Here is a 17,400-nt window from a genome sequence, read left to right on the forward strand (position 1 = left end):
TCTGATGGTAATATCTGTCTGTTGGAGCCTCCTGTCCCAACAGAACCCCAGGCAGTTGTAAGTAACCTACTCAATACACCATTATGATAAATAGTGTTATAAAGTGTAGGCTATACTCGACCAAATGCTCATCTTCACAAGACGATGGGGATAAAGAGTTTCTGCTGCCACAGAGAGGCCAACAGTGTCTACACATCAAACAATCTACACATTCAGATTTTTTCACATATTTATGTGGAGTATAGAATCTAAGTTTAAATCTAAGTATAAACAGGTATTCTTATCTCTCCCCCAGAGTGTGGAAGAACAGCAGGAGGACGGTCCATCAACTTCTGTTGCACAGATCAACACAGTTCAGTGATTCCCAGTAAATGCCAGTTGAATTCTGTAGAATTTGTTTACAACTACATTCTGTAACTCTAATCTACTACTGTATTTTCAGTTGCCAGGTAAGGAGTTATATAGACTTCATTTTATAAAAATAAAAAAAAACAGCAGTAAAAATAGCAATATTTTATTTATTAATAAAAGATTCATTTTATTAATAAAAATGTACTGAAAGAATGAATGAGGTGTTTAAACACTGCTTCCTCTTTAAAAAAGGGGAGGAGACCAATAGAAAGTCTGGGTTTACCGAAGAAACCCTGCTCCCTACCAGGTTAGGTTCACAGAGTAAGTTACCATGGTAACTGACTCTGAGTATAAGTTACCTCTCTTCAGAAACGGGCTTGACTTACTCTGCTTTCTCAGGTTTAACATACCTCCCTTTCTGAAACAGAAAACCCAGAGTTTCCCTCATTTCAGGGTTAACATACTCAGAGTTTTCACTTAAAGGGATAGTTCAATTTGAAATTAATTTTTGATATGTTTTAGCTTACCTCAAGGGCATCCAAGATGTAGGTGTCTTTGTTTCCGCAGTAGTTTCAATTTTGATATTTTTAGGTCAAACCGTTCTTGTCTGTCAGTCATATAATGCAGGTCTATGGTCACTGGCTCAAAACCCAAGCACAGAGTCCAAATTAAAACAATTCCCCATCGTCCAAATGAAACAATTCCCCATCATAAGTACACCTTGATGGCCTAAGACACGAAACGAGCGGTTTGTGTGAGAAAACGAACAGTATTTATATCGTTGTTATCTCTTGAAAACAGCACACGTCCAAATGATCTGACGGCGCGGGCGGGTATAGATATATACATAGATGTCGCCTTGGCTACGGTTTCGTTCCAATGAACTGCAGTAGCGAAGGCGATATCTAGTGTATACATCTATACCCGCCAGCGGGCGGGTATAGATATATACACTAGATGTCGCTTGGCTACGGTTTCGTTCCAATGAACTGCAGTAGCCAAGGCGACATCTATGTATATATCTATACCCGCCCGCGCCGTCAGATCATTTGGACGTGTGCTGTTTTCAAGAGATAACAACGATATAAATTCTGTTCGTTTTCTCACACAAACCGCTCGTTTCGTGTCTTAGGCCATCAATGTGTACTTATTATGGGGAATTGTTTCATTTGGACTCTGTGCTTGTGTTTTGAGCCAGTGACCATAGACCTGCATTATATGACTGACAGACAAGAACGGTTTGACCTAAAAATATCAAAATTGAAACTACTGCGGAAACAAAGACACCTACATCTTGGATGCCCTTGAGGTAAGCTAAAACATATCAAAAATTAATTTCAAAGTGAACTATCCCTTTAACCTCCTTTCTGAAACAGGCCCCTGGTGGTCGGCATGGTGGCAAAATCTTGAAAAGTTTATGTTCGTGTTTTCTGTCAGCTGCTGGTTTATTAGCAACAATAATGGGTAACCACATGGAGGCGCTACAAGACTGTGTTTTACACTCCATCTTTGACTCCAGTGATGATGTCGTAATTATAGGCCTATCACACTAATGGCTTTAGCAAAAACCATAAAATCTGATTTGCTTCAGTGAGGGTGAGTCACATTTGACTCATATTTTCATAATATACTTACATTTGACTCACATTTTCATAATATACTTACATTTGACTCACATTTTATATTAAAATATCAGTAAACAATTATGTTAGTATATCATAGGATATGCTTTTTGTTTTGTAGATTACTCTGTTTATTTAATTACCTGAAACACTTAGTTGAAGTTTGTTGAACCACATTGCCAGCATTCCAGTTCTGAACTCTTTGTCAGGCAGGTCTGTCTTGTGTGTTGGGAAAATAATATCTGAACACATTGCTCAACTTGCAAATCTTGATTTCATAATGGCCAGTCCTCATTAGAAAACAGAAGTCATGAGTCTTCAACCTATATATAGGTGTCATTTACAGTTTAGAAACCTGAACATTTCTCAAAGAAAATGTTCCCTATAAGGAATATGTTCTTTGTTGAGTTAAGATGAGGGTAGATGCCCCCTTAAAGGGGTAGTTCACCCAAAAAAGAAAATTCTGTGATATACTCACCCTCGAGTTCCAAACCTGTATAAGTTTCTTTCTTCTGCTGAACACAAAAAATATATATTCTGAAGAATGTCGGTAAACAAACATGCCCAGGGCCCCATTGACTCCCATAGTATGAAAAATATATATACTAAGTCAATGGGGCCCGTCAATTGTTTGGTTTACCCATAAGCTATAGGCTACCTAAATTCATAAATGTTTGGAACAATGTGAGGGTGAGTAAATTCAGAGAGAGTTTTTTTTTTATTTTTGGGTGAACCATCCCTTTAAGAACAAAATGCATTTACTTTTATATATGTAGTTTTTTACGGTTTCATTTCTATAAAATACTAAATCAACTGTTCTATTTTACCTGGCCTAATAACAGACAAAGCAGAATCCCAATAAAAGAGATTCATCTGAATAGTAATTTTTGTGACTTAGCTATATACAGGCCTATGAACATATTTATTTGCCTATAGCCTATATTAATTGAAGATGTCATAATCAACACTATGAATTCAAATTGAATGATTTTGCTCAATTAGCATACATGGTTCACTTCAATGCATAGCAAAGGTGTCTGAAATGTATATCTAACTCAGGGAATTACTGAATAATAACCCCATGAACTATATTATGTATTAAATTAAATAATAATAATACCGCCATCACCAACATGACAATCTGGGCCTTCTGTCTTCATTCTAAGGCCCCATCTTAACCCAATGGTCTAAACTAAAGGCATCTTTACACAGCTGGGTTAAGGCTGCTCTGTACCAGCTCAAAATTCTGTGTAAAGAAGCAATGCAGCATAAAAGCTAGACTAAATTATACCTGCTCTGACCCACATCAGCCCCTATAACAACATACAGTTAAAATTGTTGTGTAAATGCATTTATGCCACCTCTGAGCAGCATTAAACAGTCTGTATAAAGACACCTAAGCGCTTCTGTGCCACCTTTGGATCATAAATTTGGCATCATTTAGCCTACCTTTTCACTTCAAAATAAAAATATGTAATCCACAAATTGAAAAACATGAACGTGTCTACAAATCTCATTAACAAACAGACACAAAAAAAACCTCAAAACTGTTTTGACTGACTAGGCTAAATCTCACAAAAATGAAGAAGAGCATGGCAATTGATTAATTGAGATTTTGTGCCATCTATTGTTAGAAGATAAAATTACAACTGAGGGGCATCTTTACCCCATTCTAACCTATAGGCTACAATATGCTCAGTTCCTCACTGTTATCACGACCACAGCAACTGCTAAACACGTTTTATTTCTTTTAATACACAGTATTATCACTAATTATGACAATTCATTATTTTGTAGCCCAACTTTGTGCTCTGAATCTGCTTTATAGTAGCCTAGTGTCTGGTAAGTAAACACCTTTAGTATTTAATACACAGCTCTGTCTGTGTGACAAGGGAAACTGACTGCTTTTGCGTTCTGGCCCTAAGGCTTTGAAAATGACAGCATAAAGTGAGTGTCATAGAGTGAGAGAGAAGCCAGACGGACCGCGCAAGCAGAAGTGAGGGCGAGTGTATAAACATGGGAAAGACAAAGAGGCACACAGTTGGGGAGAGAGAGACGAATGAGCGCTGAGAATGAGACAGAGGCATGAGTAAAGCGCATGTGAGTGGGCGGAGCTTCTCACACAGACGCGGTGGAAGCATGTGAATGAGGAATGAGGCGGCCTGTGTCATATGCAGTGACGACATAATACCCATCTAAATCCCGCCCCCTTCCTGCCAGCTCTCTCTTTCACAGAAGTGCTGAATCAGTCAAGAGCTGGATTAGTCTGGCTTGGAGTTTCCTGGCTAGACCACACAAGGTACATTAAATATTTAAGGCACACATAAGCACTTTACAACTAAGTCATAAAGAATATAATTTAGACCATAGAATGTCTTGAATGAATTCAGAATAGACTATTCTTGTTTTGTTTTTTTATATTGTAATATTGCAGTATTTATCATAAATGATTTATCTGTAGGCTACATATCTTTTTTTTTTATTTTTTTTTTTTTTATTAAACTAACAGCTGCTTGAGTTCTTACCAGGTCAAGAATTTATGATCATATAACACCAATTTTATCATCTCTACACTATCTAAAGTTCTGTATTGATTACAAAGCATTGCTACTGACCCATAAGGTTTAGGTCCTGTGTGTTTAATCGATCTTCTATTGCCCTACAATCCATCACGCTCTTTAAGGTTACAAAACTCTGGACTATTGGTTGTTGGCTACCTATATCTAAGTCCACTAAAGGAAGGAGAGCGTTTACACATTTGGCTCCTAAACTCTGGAATAGCCTTCCTGATAATGTTCGGGGCTCAAACTCACTCGGGTTTAAATCTAAATTAAAGACACCTCTTTAGCCAAGCATTCACATAATGCATCTCATAACCTTGTACTCCAGTTATATCAGATAAAATGCACAAGATTATCTTTGCTTAATTTTATGAACAGCAGCTACACTTAATTCTTTTCCATTTGCTTTTCTGTTTTACCTTGGGATGTCCATCTTATGAAGACTTCAGATGCTCCAACACCTGTGAAGAGATGACTCTAACTCCTGCAAGGACTTCAGATGACCAACACTGAATCAACATGCACCAATGCTACATTTTCTATGTATTGTAATCATTTTGCTCACAACTTGTAGAATTACTTCAATGAGCTCATTGTTTTTGCCTTAAATTAATACATTGTTAGCTAACTGCATGATTTGTATACTTATATTTCTGAAATACATTACTTAGACGCAGTCACCTTCTAAATTGTAATGTAGTCACATGTGTTTTCTGTAAAGCTGCTTTGAAACGATATGTATTGTGAAAAGCACTATACAAACAAATGTGAATTGAATTGAATTTCATGTGCCCTTGTAATCTTTACTCAAAATGACTTCCCCTCCCTCTTGCAGCAACATCTCTTTTCTTCTCTGACGACTGTCTCTACTGGCGTGAGGACGAGACACCCTGTCACTCACATGTGATTGCAGCAATAGCAAACCACAATGATTCAATGAATTGTTAATGGACTAAATCAAGTACCGCCCTACATGTTTTCTTGTTTGAAAAGCCATGTCACTTGGATACATCACAATGGGGAAGAAAAGACTATGACAACTTCCATTTCATGCTTCCTTTCATATGATGCAGGAAGAGTGTTGACTCCTTGTGTATTCATGAGTCAAACAGGTTCTTGTATCTGTCACTATCCCCTTTCGCATGTAATCTGACTGACTGACTGACTGAACTTCCTGCATGAGGAACACAAGCAGCTTTGTGAGCCACACCCAGACACACAAGTTAGAGGGGGGTTTTACTCTGTACTGTTAACTGATTAGCATCTTCCTGATTACGCCTCAAGGAACAAAAGTACACACGAAACACAGCACGAGAACGTGTAAGTTTGGAGTTTCCTGTGAACTGAGAATTGTGTCGGATTGGAGTGTTTGCTCGTGCGTGGTATTGTTAGGTTGAGAGGCAGGGCTGGACTGGGGCTAAAATTCAGGGCAAATCCAGACCAGCCCACGAGTTCCCCCTAGAATGTTTTTACTGGAATTAGGGCCTTAAATTTGGGTAAATAAATTAATAGATCAAATAGAACAGCAACAAATAATGATAGATATTATTGAATTTACTGCGAATGCAGTTAAAGGGATAGTTCACTTCGAAATTAATTTTTGATATGTTTTAGCTTACCTCAAGGGCATCCAAGATGTAGGTGTCTTTGTTTCCGCAGTAGTTTCAATTTTGATATTTTTAGGTCAAACCGTTCTTGTCTGTCAGTCATATAATGCAGGTCGATGGTCACTGTCTCAAAACACAAGCACAGAGTCCAAATTAAAACAATTCCCCATCGTCCAAATTAAACAATTCCCCATCGTAAGTACACACTGATGGCCTAAGACACGAAACGAGCGGTTTGTGTGAGAAAACGAACAGTATTTATATCGTTGTTATCTCTTGAACACAGCACACGTCCAAATGATCTGACGGCGCAGGCGGGTATAGATATATACATATAGATGTCGCCTTGGCTACGGTTTCGTTCCAATGAACTGCAGTAGCGAAGGCGACATCTATTTATATGTCTATACCCGCCCGCGCCGTCAGATCATTTGGACGTGTGCTGTGTTCAAGAGATAACAACGATATAAATACTGTTCGTTTTCTCACACAAACCGCTCGTTTCGTGTCTTAGGCCATCAGTGTGTACTTACGATGGGGAATTGTTTAATTTGGACGATGGGGAATTGTTTTAATTTGGACTCTGTGCTTGTGTTTTGAGACAGTGACCATCGACCTGCATTATATGACTGACAGACAAGAACGGTTTGACCTAAAAATATCTAAATTGAAACTAAACTACTGCGGAAAAAAAGACACCTACATCTTGGATGCCCTTGAGGTAAGCTAAAACATACCAAAATTTTATTTCAAAGTGAACTATCCCTTTAACAAACTTAATATTGCATTTTTGTCACATAGAAATGCATTTGACAAAGCACTGAATTTGAGCTAGAATGCCATAAAGTAAATTTGCTGCTTTTAAATTCTGTCATAATTTACTCACCATCATGTTGTTCCAAACCTAAATGACTTTCTCTCCTTTTTGAAACACAGAAGATATTTTGACTTCTATTGTATGGACAAAAAAAAAAAAAAAAAAAGACTCAAAAAAAAAAGAAAAAAAGAAGATTTTATTTTATGTCCCACAGAAAGAAAGTAATTCATGTTTGTAATGACATTAGTAGGCCTAAATGATGGCATTTTGTGGTGAACTATCCCTTTAAAGCAATAACATTAGTAAAAAAGACATCTCTCTCTTTCATCAGGATGTCATTGAATCAACATTTGACTTCAATTCAAATACATTAGAACTATTAAAAAGTACATAAAACATATGTAAAGAGAAAAAAGCTTCATCTTTAATTCACGGGATCCAGGCTTTAAAGCTGTTTTGTTAAATTAACCTTTAATTGCCCTAATGAAATTTACCATAGTTCTTGCATAGAATCCAGAGTTCAACTGTAGTTTCCCATGTGCTCCAATTTAAAAAAACAGTGCCTCATATGTGGAAGGGGGAGGCCTCTCTCTTGCTTCTTCCTGTCAATACATGATTGGCCAGTCCTTGGCAAAAACAAACAAACAAACAAACACTGTATTGGCCCCAAAATGTGTCGGGCCACCAGGAAAATGCCTGGTATGACAGATTACCAATCCAGCCCTGTTGAGAGGGTTTTTGTGAGATCATACCGCCCTAGTTCAGTGCATCTGTCATAATCTGGTTAGGCTTTGTTGACAGGCCATTCTCACTGCAGTAAAAAAAAAAAGATAAACTAATTGAAACTGAAAACTAAAGTTTGCAACCTTCAAATTCTCATTACCCTTTTTATCACTAAGTACTGATGGATACATTCAATGTGAAACTCGGGGAAACATAAAATTAAGCAGAAATGACAAATTATTGTGACAAGTTAACACATTTGTTTTTAAACTTGAAACAAAACAAAAATCTGCCAATGTGACAAGAAAAAAAACTTAAATTCAAAGGGAAAAAAAGGCTTATTTTTCTGACCCCACTTGCAGACATTTTTTTCATATTTTAAGCATGACTTAATTTTGATGATTCATCAGAAAACAAGACTATCATATGACATTTGTGCTGCTCAAGTAAATGTTTCTTGATTTAAGAATGTTTGTACTGGAATTTTAGTTTATACTTTATATTTGCACTGGAAAACAAGACAAAAATACAGAGTAAGAAAATAACTTTTCACAGTCAACATTTTGCAGTTCATATTAGCCATCAATATCCCTTACATTCCTATTCATTTGTAACATCCCATTTAAGTCTAATGTGTGTGTGTGTGTGTGTATATGTATATAAAAAGTTATGGCATGCGTTTAATATGCGCCTTCCTGTGCAAGCTGAAACCTCAGTGTCTGTTGCCACCAAGTCTTGCTGCATGTCTTTTCAGTCACTCAAGGGTTTTTTCTGAATCTGTCTTCTCAGAAATCTGGATGCAGCCATTGATAGATTCCCTTTCTGCCCCTTCCAGATAGTGTAACCACTGTTCCTTTAACTTTGAACTTGTAAACTATACTTCCAACTGTGTCTCTAGGAACATTTAGTGCCTTCGCTATCTTTCTGTATCCTGTTCCTTGCTTGTGAAGGGCAATGATATCTTCTCTTAACTTTTTGGACCATTCTTTTGCCTAACTTAGCCACATTTCTAACTTGTAGTCAAACAACTTGTGACACTCAACAAACCTAGCCAGTTCAGATATTTCATGTGTTCTAGCTCAAGCACACCTGGTCCAACTAATGAAGCCCTTGATTAGTTGCTTCAGGTGTGCTGAGACCACCTTTTTGCAGATTTGTGCTGTGTTTAATAATTTGGAACTGCAGAAATCATTAAAAGTTGCATTTTCAGTTAAATTTTGGGAAACCTTTGTTGTATTGAATGACTTGTGTTTGATTTGCTCATTGCATACAGCTGAAAGTCTGTAAATGTAGCCAATAAACCTGATTAGCAATGCAATTTGTTGAATAATTTCGATTGCAGCTATATTATACATTACATTTTATTGAATAATGGTCAATGTATTCCAATTTCCTTCCCTTCTCCACTCTTTTGTCCTCCCTCTTACATTTCTTTCTAAACCCTTCTTTTTTCTCATAATGACTACAATGCCCATTTTCATTACATTCCTTCCAGTACAAGCTTCATAATTAGTTTTCATACGAAACTCTTTCTTTAAGCTCCTCTGCCTCATGGTCATGAGCCTTGCCCTCTTCTCCTCAGCCAAACTCATGACTGTGAAGCCAATTTACATCCTCTGACTTGACCAAGGATTAACGCGAGAAGAACATGTGTGAATAGTTCTCCCCTGCTGAACTATTCCTACATCCTGCTTTTAATTAAGCCACATTTATTTTTTGCCCGTGATCCAAATTTCTAAGCCACACTGTTTTTCTAATCATCTCACTTTCCAGTTCGACTTTGCCTTAATATACACTCAGAATAACTCTTTGTACCCTCGGTGTACCCCTCCCCCTGACGCCCGTCTACACACAGTGGCGTAGTCATCTGCCCTTAACATCTGTCACCACCCGTCACTGTGAAGTCATCCACCCAGACCGGCTTAACGCTCAGCCCCCTCTGTACAAATACTGAGAGCGGGCCACAGACGCTGACTAGTCAAGAGTCTGACAAGAACACAAACTGACTAGATTGTGTCAGACAATGATACAAAACATTTTCTTTCAAGGGACAGATATGTACTTTGAAAACAAGAAAGGAAAAGTATATCCTGCGTTTTTGAATGAGGCTGACACTTAGGGTCCACACCACCTGTTGTCATTCCTTAAAAGTGACACACACCTCTCCAGCTGTTACTAGGTCAGGCAGGGATTGTCAAATCTGCTTTGGTTGCGAGTACAGAAGTGCTAAAGGTTGTCAGGACAGCTGTTGTCAAAACAGGATGTCTTTGCGTCAGCAGCCGGGACAGGTGTGCAAAACAAACGACATCTGAAAAACCATACAGGTGTCAAGGAATCCACAGTTTGGGCCCTCTGCTTTCAAATAAGAAGCTTTTTATTCAGTGTAAAAGAACGCCTAAAAATGACTCCCCAAAGTGCAATAAATGAACAGAACAGCTTGACTGTATATTTTCTCTCTGTATATTTTTATTTACAATACTTTTTTAATGCCAGGTAAAAGGATTAAATGCAATACATAAATATGAACATAGTAATGTTTTTTTTTCATACAAATTTGCATATAACTAAAGGCTGAAATTCAACATACTCTCAACAGTTACATCTTTTTTTTAAGGAAACCTCACTCCCTAAAGAAGAAAAGACGTTTATATACACAACATATGCACTCGGACTCGCTTACATTAAGATATGCAGACACACAAAAATGACAGGTGCATTGTGGGTGCATTTCAAAACCAACAAAAAGAACAATGTTTCACAGACTCGGGTCTGACTTTATGCGTATACTATTGCGGTGTTGCAAATGCACTAAGGAGGGTCAGCTCATCTCGTTTTGACAACAGGAAGAAGGGCGTGTGCGCGAAATTCCCCCCCGTGCGCACAAATACGGAACCCGACTGCACCACCTCACAGTCTTATTAAAAAGTCTACGTAATGTTCACACAAAATTGACAAAATTAAAACTCCCAGACCACTGAAACTCTAAAGCGCAGTTGTGACAGATTGGAGGATTATTGGTTCTAGAATGTGGGAACAGAGTTGCCTACAACAGATGAATCTCAATCTTTCATTCTAAAACAAAGAAAAGGTATGATGTCACAGTAGCAAGTTCACATTCTAAAATAATGCTAAAAAAATGGCCTTGACGACTGGGCGGCCCCACATTCCAAGTGATTTTGTTAGAATGACAAACTGCAGTTTAACAGACCAACACATGCAGCACACACCATCAGGTAGAGCTTTGACACATCTCTTGAAAATCCAGCGTCTTTCATAAGACAAAAGGCTAAACAACACTAGTTACTCAGAAACTACACGGCCACGTTTTGGCACAGAGTATCTGCCACTCCCATTGCATGAGGACGGGAACAAGCAAAAAAACAAAACAGCTAAAATTTCCTAAAAGGTGTCCTATGCTTTAGGGGGGAAAAAAAGAATTTGCAATAATAACTAGCATAAAACACCACAGAGAGGGGGGAAAAAAGAAAACGGAAAGAAATGAATACCTATTAGAAAACCCAAATCTGTCAGATCGTTCATGCACGAGCCTCAGACGGTACAGTTCTCTCGTTTTCTTCTTGAGGTGATCGAAAAACACAAGTCCGTTTTTCAAGTCGTCCATTTTATCCACCAGTGTTTTTGAAGAAAGAAGGAAAAGCTTATATTCTCTGGATCTTATCGGCAACTACAACTGGATTCTCCTTACGGATCTTAGCAGCGGCTTCCGCCTTGTAATCGTACGTGCAGTTGTGCTTGTCAGAGTACCGGTGAATTCCACAGAACAGATTACCACATCGACAGTCAAAACCTGTAAAACAAGAGAAAACATATGAACGGCGGTCTTAGATACGTATGACTGTCAAACTAATAACAGAATGACCAATCCATGAGCCTCACCTGTTAGGCCGACTCTCTTACGGCAGGTAAAGCATCTATTTTTCTTAGGTTTGATGGAGTCTGGGATCTTGTCCTCGTCGCTTCCCTGAGCCACAGCGATAGGGGAGTAGGAGGAGGTGGGCTGTGTTATAACTGTGGGAAGAATAGAGACAAGAAGGATTGTTAAATAAAACAGTTGCAATGTGGCATGGGTGGATTCTGGAAGCAGTTTGTGGGGTTTAAAGGAAAATGAGTATGGTCACAATTTTATAGGGCTGTTCCTTAAAATAAGCTCTGCCACAAACCCCAAAGTCCCAATTTCTGTCAGAATGAAGTTATTAACACTGCATGAACTGGAGCAGACCCAAAGATGGCTCTGTTTGTTCTTGGGTCTGGGCTGACAATAAGAGTACATATCTAAACAACGGGTGTGTATGATGCCAAAATACTTCTGAAGACATGTTAGCAGTTGAATTTATAGCAGCAAAGTTCATTTTAATAAAAAGAGGAACTGACAAAAGAGAGCTTACTGCCTGAAGGCTCAACTACCACAAACTTCAGTACTTCCTTTGAGACTGACATTGTAAACAGAGTCTTATGAATAAACACACCTTGCAACACCTGAAAGGTGATAAGTGATAAAACCAATAAAAGTCATCTTGCTCACTGCTGTAGCAGCAAAAATTTGGTCTACCAACATTCGTCAGACTTTTTTTTTTTTTTATCCCAATACAGACATTATAAATTCCCCCCGGTGCACAATTTGTTTAAACATTATTTTAAGGGTTGTGATCAGGGCTAAAGCATTAACTTTTTTTGCTCACCAGCCACTGTGGCTAGTGGTTTTAAAAGGTTTAAGTTTAAATTCAAGCCCTGTAACAGCACCGATATTCATCCGGAGCAAAAGAAACGTGTGAGTGAGGGGAGGCGGGTTTGTGCATCAACTCGCTGTCGGAGAGATGAGAGAGCGAGAAAGCACAGCTGGTATCGTGTATCGATTCTGCAGAATAGCAGAGTTTAAGATATTTCAGTATTGATATGTATCAAACCATTTATATTTTTGACAAAACTACATTGCATTTTATTATTCAGATGCCCTTTTAAAAGACTACAATTGAAAAATGTATACATTATATATAAAATTGAAATCCACCTGCATTTGGGAGGTGTTAATGTCAAGCCTTGGTTGTGATATGAATGAAATGTTTAGCATAATTATCTACATTTACCAATTTTAATACATTTAACATTTCGTTCTGCTTTCTAAATACTGGTGAGAAATCATGAGATCAAATACAATCATTTTTTTCCAATGACAGCACCACATTTTAACAGTATGAATCTACATATAGTTTTGTGGAAGAAAAAAAAGAAGATAAAATCTCAGATTAAACTTTATAAAAAAGCTAATATTTTCTAGAGTATATTTGAACAGTTTGCAACAGTGACAATGTATATTTTTTTAATAAAATTTTAAAGACAATTATTTAATTCAGTTGTCTTTGCAAGAAATCACACTTAATATTTTTTATATTAAGTATAAATACTTTGTCATGTCGACAAAATGGACTCACTTTCTGAAATATAAAGTTTGAAACACCCTGTGTTAGACTAAACAAGGAGCTTTGTATGTCTACTTCATTTTTAAGTGCAATTACCTGGTTCAATAGCCTCAGTTTTAGGCGACAGGGCCTTTTCCTCTCTAGAAATACTCATTTCTGTCATCTGTTGTGTCACCGGTAAGGAGGTTGAAGGAATACTTCTGCAAAAAAACAAAAAAAACAGTGGGGTTTCAGCACCTGGCTTTTCTTGAAACACATGAGATCATTGTAATGTCAAGCAGCTGAACATAAAATGCATCCTTTCTCAATCTGAGGTTTAACAACAAACACACATGTGAAGTACTCACTCTCTCATGGTATCTGTTCTGGGTGCAGGTGAGGCCTCTGCTTTGTTTATGCTGGCTTCTAGTCTCTGTATAGCACAGGCCTCTGCTGAGGGGCTGCCAGCTGGTCCAACAGAACACAAAGACACAAATCACAAACAGTGCACAGGTGCAGCTGTGCTACAGTATACAAAAGGCCTGTGACACAAAGCAGTGCTGCCTAGTACAAAACAAGTGCAGCTTATACAGTTTCTCATGGAAGTCCCAACATAGAGCTAGAGACCTCAAGAAAAATATTAAGCTCTAAAACAACTCAGCTATCACTGGGTGCAGGTGGGTCTGAAATGTCTTACAAGCAGTAATATGGCGGTCTGTTATTGCTGTAACAACTTTAATGTCATCGTCTCCAAGAGGTGCAATGAATGAAAGCCCTTATACCATGGTATAACCAAGTTGTTTGTGTGGTCTGTAACCATAGAGAGAGCTTTTTCCAGGAGGTTAGACAAACAGGTTAATGTTTCAGTGCGACTTACCCAGGGGGCTCATGGGACTACGATCACTGCTTTGCTGTCTGTTCAGGTGCTCCTTATAGCACACCGAGCACATGCCATTGGTCCTGGGGTTGCCATAGAAACCACAGCCTGTGGTACACAATATAGGCACAGGACTCTGGTTTGTCTCTTGGGCCATTGCTAATATATCACAAAAGAAAAAAGAGACAGAACAGGAATGTCTTGTTAATAATGACTGCATTGTGGTTGGCTTACATGCACATGCAATGAGTAGAGGAGATTATTGTTTTCAAGGTCCACTCAGCTAAAAACTAGCAGTTAAACCGGACTGGGTCCCCACTCCCCATCATGGATGTTGCCATGTTCAGGTCACAAATATGTATTATGATAAGAACCATAGTGTGTGTATGTATAATACAGTGAATAAACAAGTAAAGATTACTTCAATAAACAATATTAACATACCAAATAAAATATGCTGTAAAGAAAGAAATATTTTTTCTCCCAAAAAGCAAATTACATACTTTTACAACTGGTCATGTGACCTCAACATGGCGGCACCCATGAGGGGGTAGAATGCACTACATTCTACTCCATGTAGAATAAAATAACTTGTTCTAGAAAACTATCCTTATCTCATGTAAATGTACGTCATTTTTATGACATTTAACAAAAGTACAACTCATTTCTTTATGTAAAAAATAATTAGCACAAAAGTCACCTTGTGCACCTTTAAAGCAGAAGGGTTTGAACTTCTCTAGAGTCTCTGAGCGTGAATACACTGCCCCTATAATTAAAAGGCATTGTTTTATCTCAGCCAAAAATAAAGACACAAGCTCTTCAACCACCCTCCTCAGGACAGAGTAATTACAGTGAAGTCAACCGTCTCTGACCGGACTAATACAGAGTTCAGCTGCATCTATTTCTAGCCACATCCAAACTGAACTCGCTTCAAGTCGGTATCCTAAAATAAAGTACACATAAAACAGCACGATACAAGCTCTCCCACCTAACCATGACTAAACAAACGAGTGGGTGTTAAGCGTGATATGCAATTTCAGGAGGCCGTAAAGGTAAGACATCTAGGCTAAGACTCTAATTATACTTTTAAGCAAAAGAAGCACACAAATGTTGTTAGGACAGTGTTCACGTGATCAACCATGGAAGTCAAGGCACCGACACCACACCACAACCGCTCTAGTCTAGAACACTCGTGCTAGCCAATGCTGGCGGGTTAACAACTTTAAACCTTCACCAACCGATAATTACAGGTCATTTAACCGTCTAGATGACGGGACAGCCGTGTCCGTGATGGCTGTGTCTCAAAACCCGGCGAGCTGACTATCTAGACAGCATAATGGGGCATCATAAGCGCGTGGCTACCTAGGTAGGCAGCTTACTTCTGTCGAATCTCACAGACAAACTAAACTGGGTGGATTGTAGAGGACTGAAAAAACTAGACAGGCAGGTAAAAGCCCAAAATAGCAAGACATCAAATATCATGACACATCCAAACGCAACCATCGCGACTATGAAGCAGCACTGGCTTTGTTTAATCTTCCTTCTTTGTCCCTTTGCTCCAGGATTTCCTCCCCAGACAGACAATCTGCCCTTTGAACAAGCCCGAAACAAAAAGCTAACGTTAACTGGTTTTAGCCAGCTGTTTGTCTGAGTTACTAGTATCATAGAGCAGGAAAACGCGAAAAACTAAACGAGATTTCCTTGGATTTATAAGGGCACTGTCGAACAATAAACAACCCACCGCACAATGAAGATAATCCATTGGATTGTGGGTCTGTTTCAAAAACCACAGTTGAAATTCTGAATTAATAAAAGATTTAAGAACCGACAGTCGCAATTCGACTTCTAGATCAATGACCAAGATGCAAAAAAGTTGGCGATTGTCCGTGTCTTGTGTTTTATGTAGAGGCGAGTCACGTTCTGGGGCTTGTGATGTTCATGAAGGTGCTGCTGACAACTTGGGACACTTTGTTATTTTAGGAATCCACCCGTAGAACAAAAAAAAAGCTCAATACCTCGAGCAACCCTGGCGTTTATAGATCCGAGCGAGCGGTTTAACTCGCTGTGCTACACGTTCTGAATCGGTAATCGTTAATCGCTCCCTTTTTCGGGGTCAGCCTCAGCCAGTCTTTCCGTGATCACAGCGACAAACCTCAGATTATCACCTAAAATAAAATTCAAAAAACGTTGCGGTGCTTACCTTGGTGGATTTTAAAATCTAATCGGTCGATGAACCTCGGTTAAAAAACAGGGACTCTTCGAAAATGAGTTTGTCTTCCTCCCGAGGCTTTGTGTCGGTGATGTAAATAAGTCAATTCCTCTCTTGTCCTCTCCCAAGCTCTCTCTTCTTTCACTCTGTTTGTTTCCTTCTTTAGTAAAGGGGAGTGGCTGAAAGCGTCATCACGTCGAGGCAGGTATTCATTGGTCACTCGACGTTTGGGGGCGGGGCCTGGAAGTCAAAGAGGGGCACAATCCTCTTTAAGGTTTGCCTTTGCCACCTACACTGATGACGAATTCAAACCTTCCTGATGAAAGTCTCCCAAGTCTGAAGACACCGACAAAGTCAACAACAGGCTCATGACATTGATTTAACGGTTACATGTTGTCTTATACATATATTCTCATTTTTATTTGGTACTTTCCACATTTATCAGTGACCAATTTTGTGTTATTTGTCCCAGTCTGTTGCATCACAGCTCTTTTTGTTGTTGGCACTACAACATTTGGCATGTGTTGACACTCTGATGCCATCTTTACATTGCAAAGGTGGCACAGGAACTGCATCTGAAGTGGTGCATTTACACAGACTGGTTAATGTTGCACAGAGGTGTCAGACACGCATTCACATAGGAATTACAATTGCAGAAACAATGTTTTGAAAATTAGTTTGTAAGGAAATATAAATGTAGATAGATAAATTGATAAGTGGACAATTAATTAGATATAATTAGATATATACTCTCTGTCAGGACAACAGTGAAGTTTAAGGCCTGTTCAGAGCTGCCTGTGTAAAAAAGATGTTTACACTGTCCGTTCTGGAAATCTTATTTCAAAGAAGTTCATTCATGTTGTTACTTCTGTTCCTGGAGATGCTGACAGCTCTCGTGTTTTTCAATACACACATACCCAGGTGTCAGTCAGCAAACACTCATGTGAACATGTGAACTGCATGAACCCATGAGCATTGGTGTGAGGGAGATTCCTTTCAGTGTAACCCAACTCAGTGTGTCCGAGGGTGGCTTTGCACATGAGCAAATGCAGAAGCCGCATGGTTGTTTGTGAAAAGAACAGTTTGAGGTGGAGGAGGGGGACGAGTTTAAAAGCTGCAAATATAAGGGAAATAAACCTGCCTGAACTAGTTTAAGTTTGGTTTGTCACACCGTGTCTGTGTGTGCCCTGCCAATATGCTGTACAGGGGAGTGGCT

At 38.7% G+C, this 17,400-nt stretch overlaps 1 protein-coding gene across 3 annotated transcripts; it reads right to left on the reverse strand.

The window, feature by feature from the left end:
* Positions 1 to 10,127: 10,127 nt before the first annotated feature.
* zfand5a (zinc finger, AN1-type domain 5a) lies at positions 10,128 to 16,357 on the reverse strand. 3 transcript variants are annotated; one of them, XM_084414764.1, is made up of 7 exons: positions 14,826 to 15,214; positions 14,676 to 14,741; positions 13,976 to 14,134; positions 13,467 to 13,566; positions 13,216 to 13,319; positions 11,579 to 11,710; positions 10,128 to 11,489 (listed from the first exon to the last, which is right to left on the reverse strand). In XM_084414764.1, exons 3-7 carry the CDS (start codon positions 14,130 to 14,132, stop codon positions 11,341 to 11,343), a joined length of 642 nt encoding a protein of 213 aa, XP_084270890.1. In that variant the 5' UTR covers positions 14,133 to 14,134; positions 14,676 to 14,741; positions 14,826 to 15,214; the 3' UTR covers positions 10,128 to 11,340. The 3 variants fall into 3 exon arrangements, with proteins under 3 accessions (XP_084270890.1, XP_084270888.1, XP_084270889.1); XM_084414762.1 differs by lacking the exons at positions 14,676 to 14,741; positions 14,826 to 15,214 and adding an exon at positions 16,176 to 16,357; XM_084414763.1 differs by having other exon boundaries at positions 14,676 to 15,486.
* Positions 16,358 to 17,400: the final 1,043 nt, after the last annotated feature.

The sequence above is a fragment of the Rutilus rutilus genome (assembly GCF_951802725.1).
Source record: "Rutilus rutilus genome assembly, chromosome: 7".
NCBI classification, from domain to species: Eukaryota; Metazoa; Chordata; class Actinopteri; order Cypriniformes; family Leuciscidae; genus Rutilus; species Rutilus rutilus.

Coding starts and splice junctions, on each gene's coding strand:
- zfand5a (XM_084414762.1), bottom strand. CDS start 14,132: ATGGCCCAAGAGACAAACCAGAGTCCTGTGCCTATATTGTGTACCACA. Junction 13,567..13,975: donor TAGTCCCATGAGCCCCCTGG/GTAAGTCGCACT, acceptor CTGTTGGACCAG/CTGGCAGCCCCTCAGCAGAG. Junction 11,490..11,578: donor TAAGAGAGTCGGCCTAACAG/GTGAGGCTCATG, acceptor CTTGTTTTACAG/GTTTTGACTGTCGATGTGGT.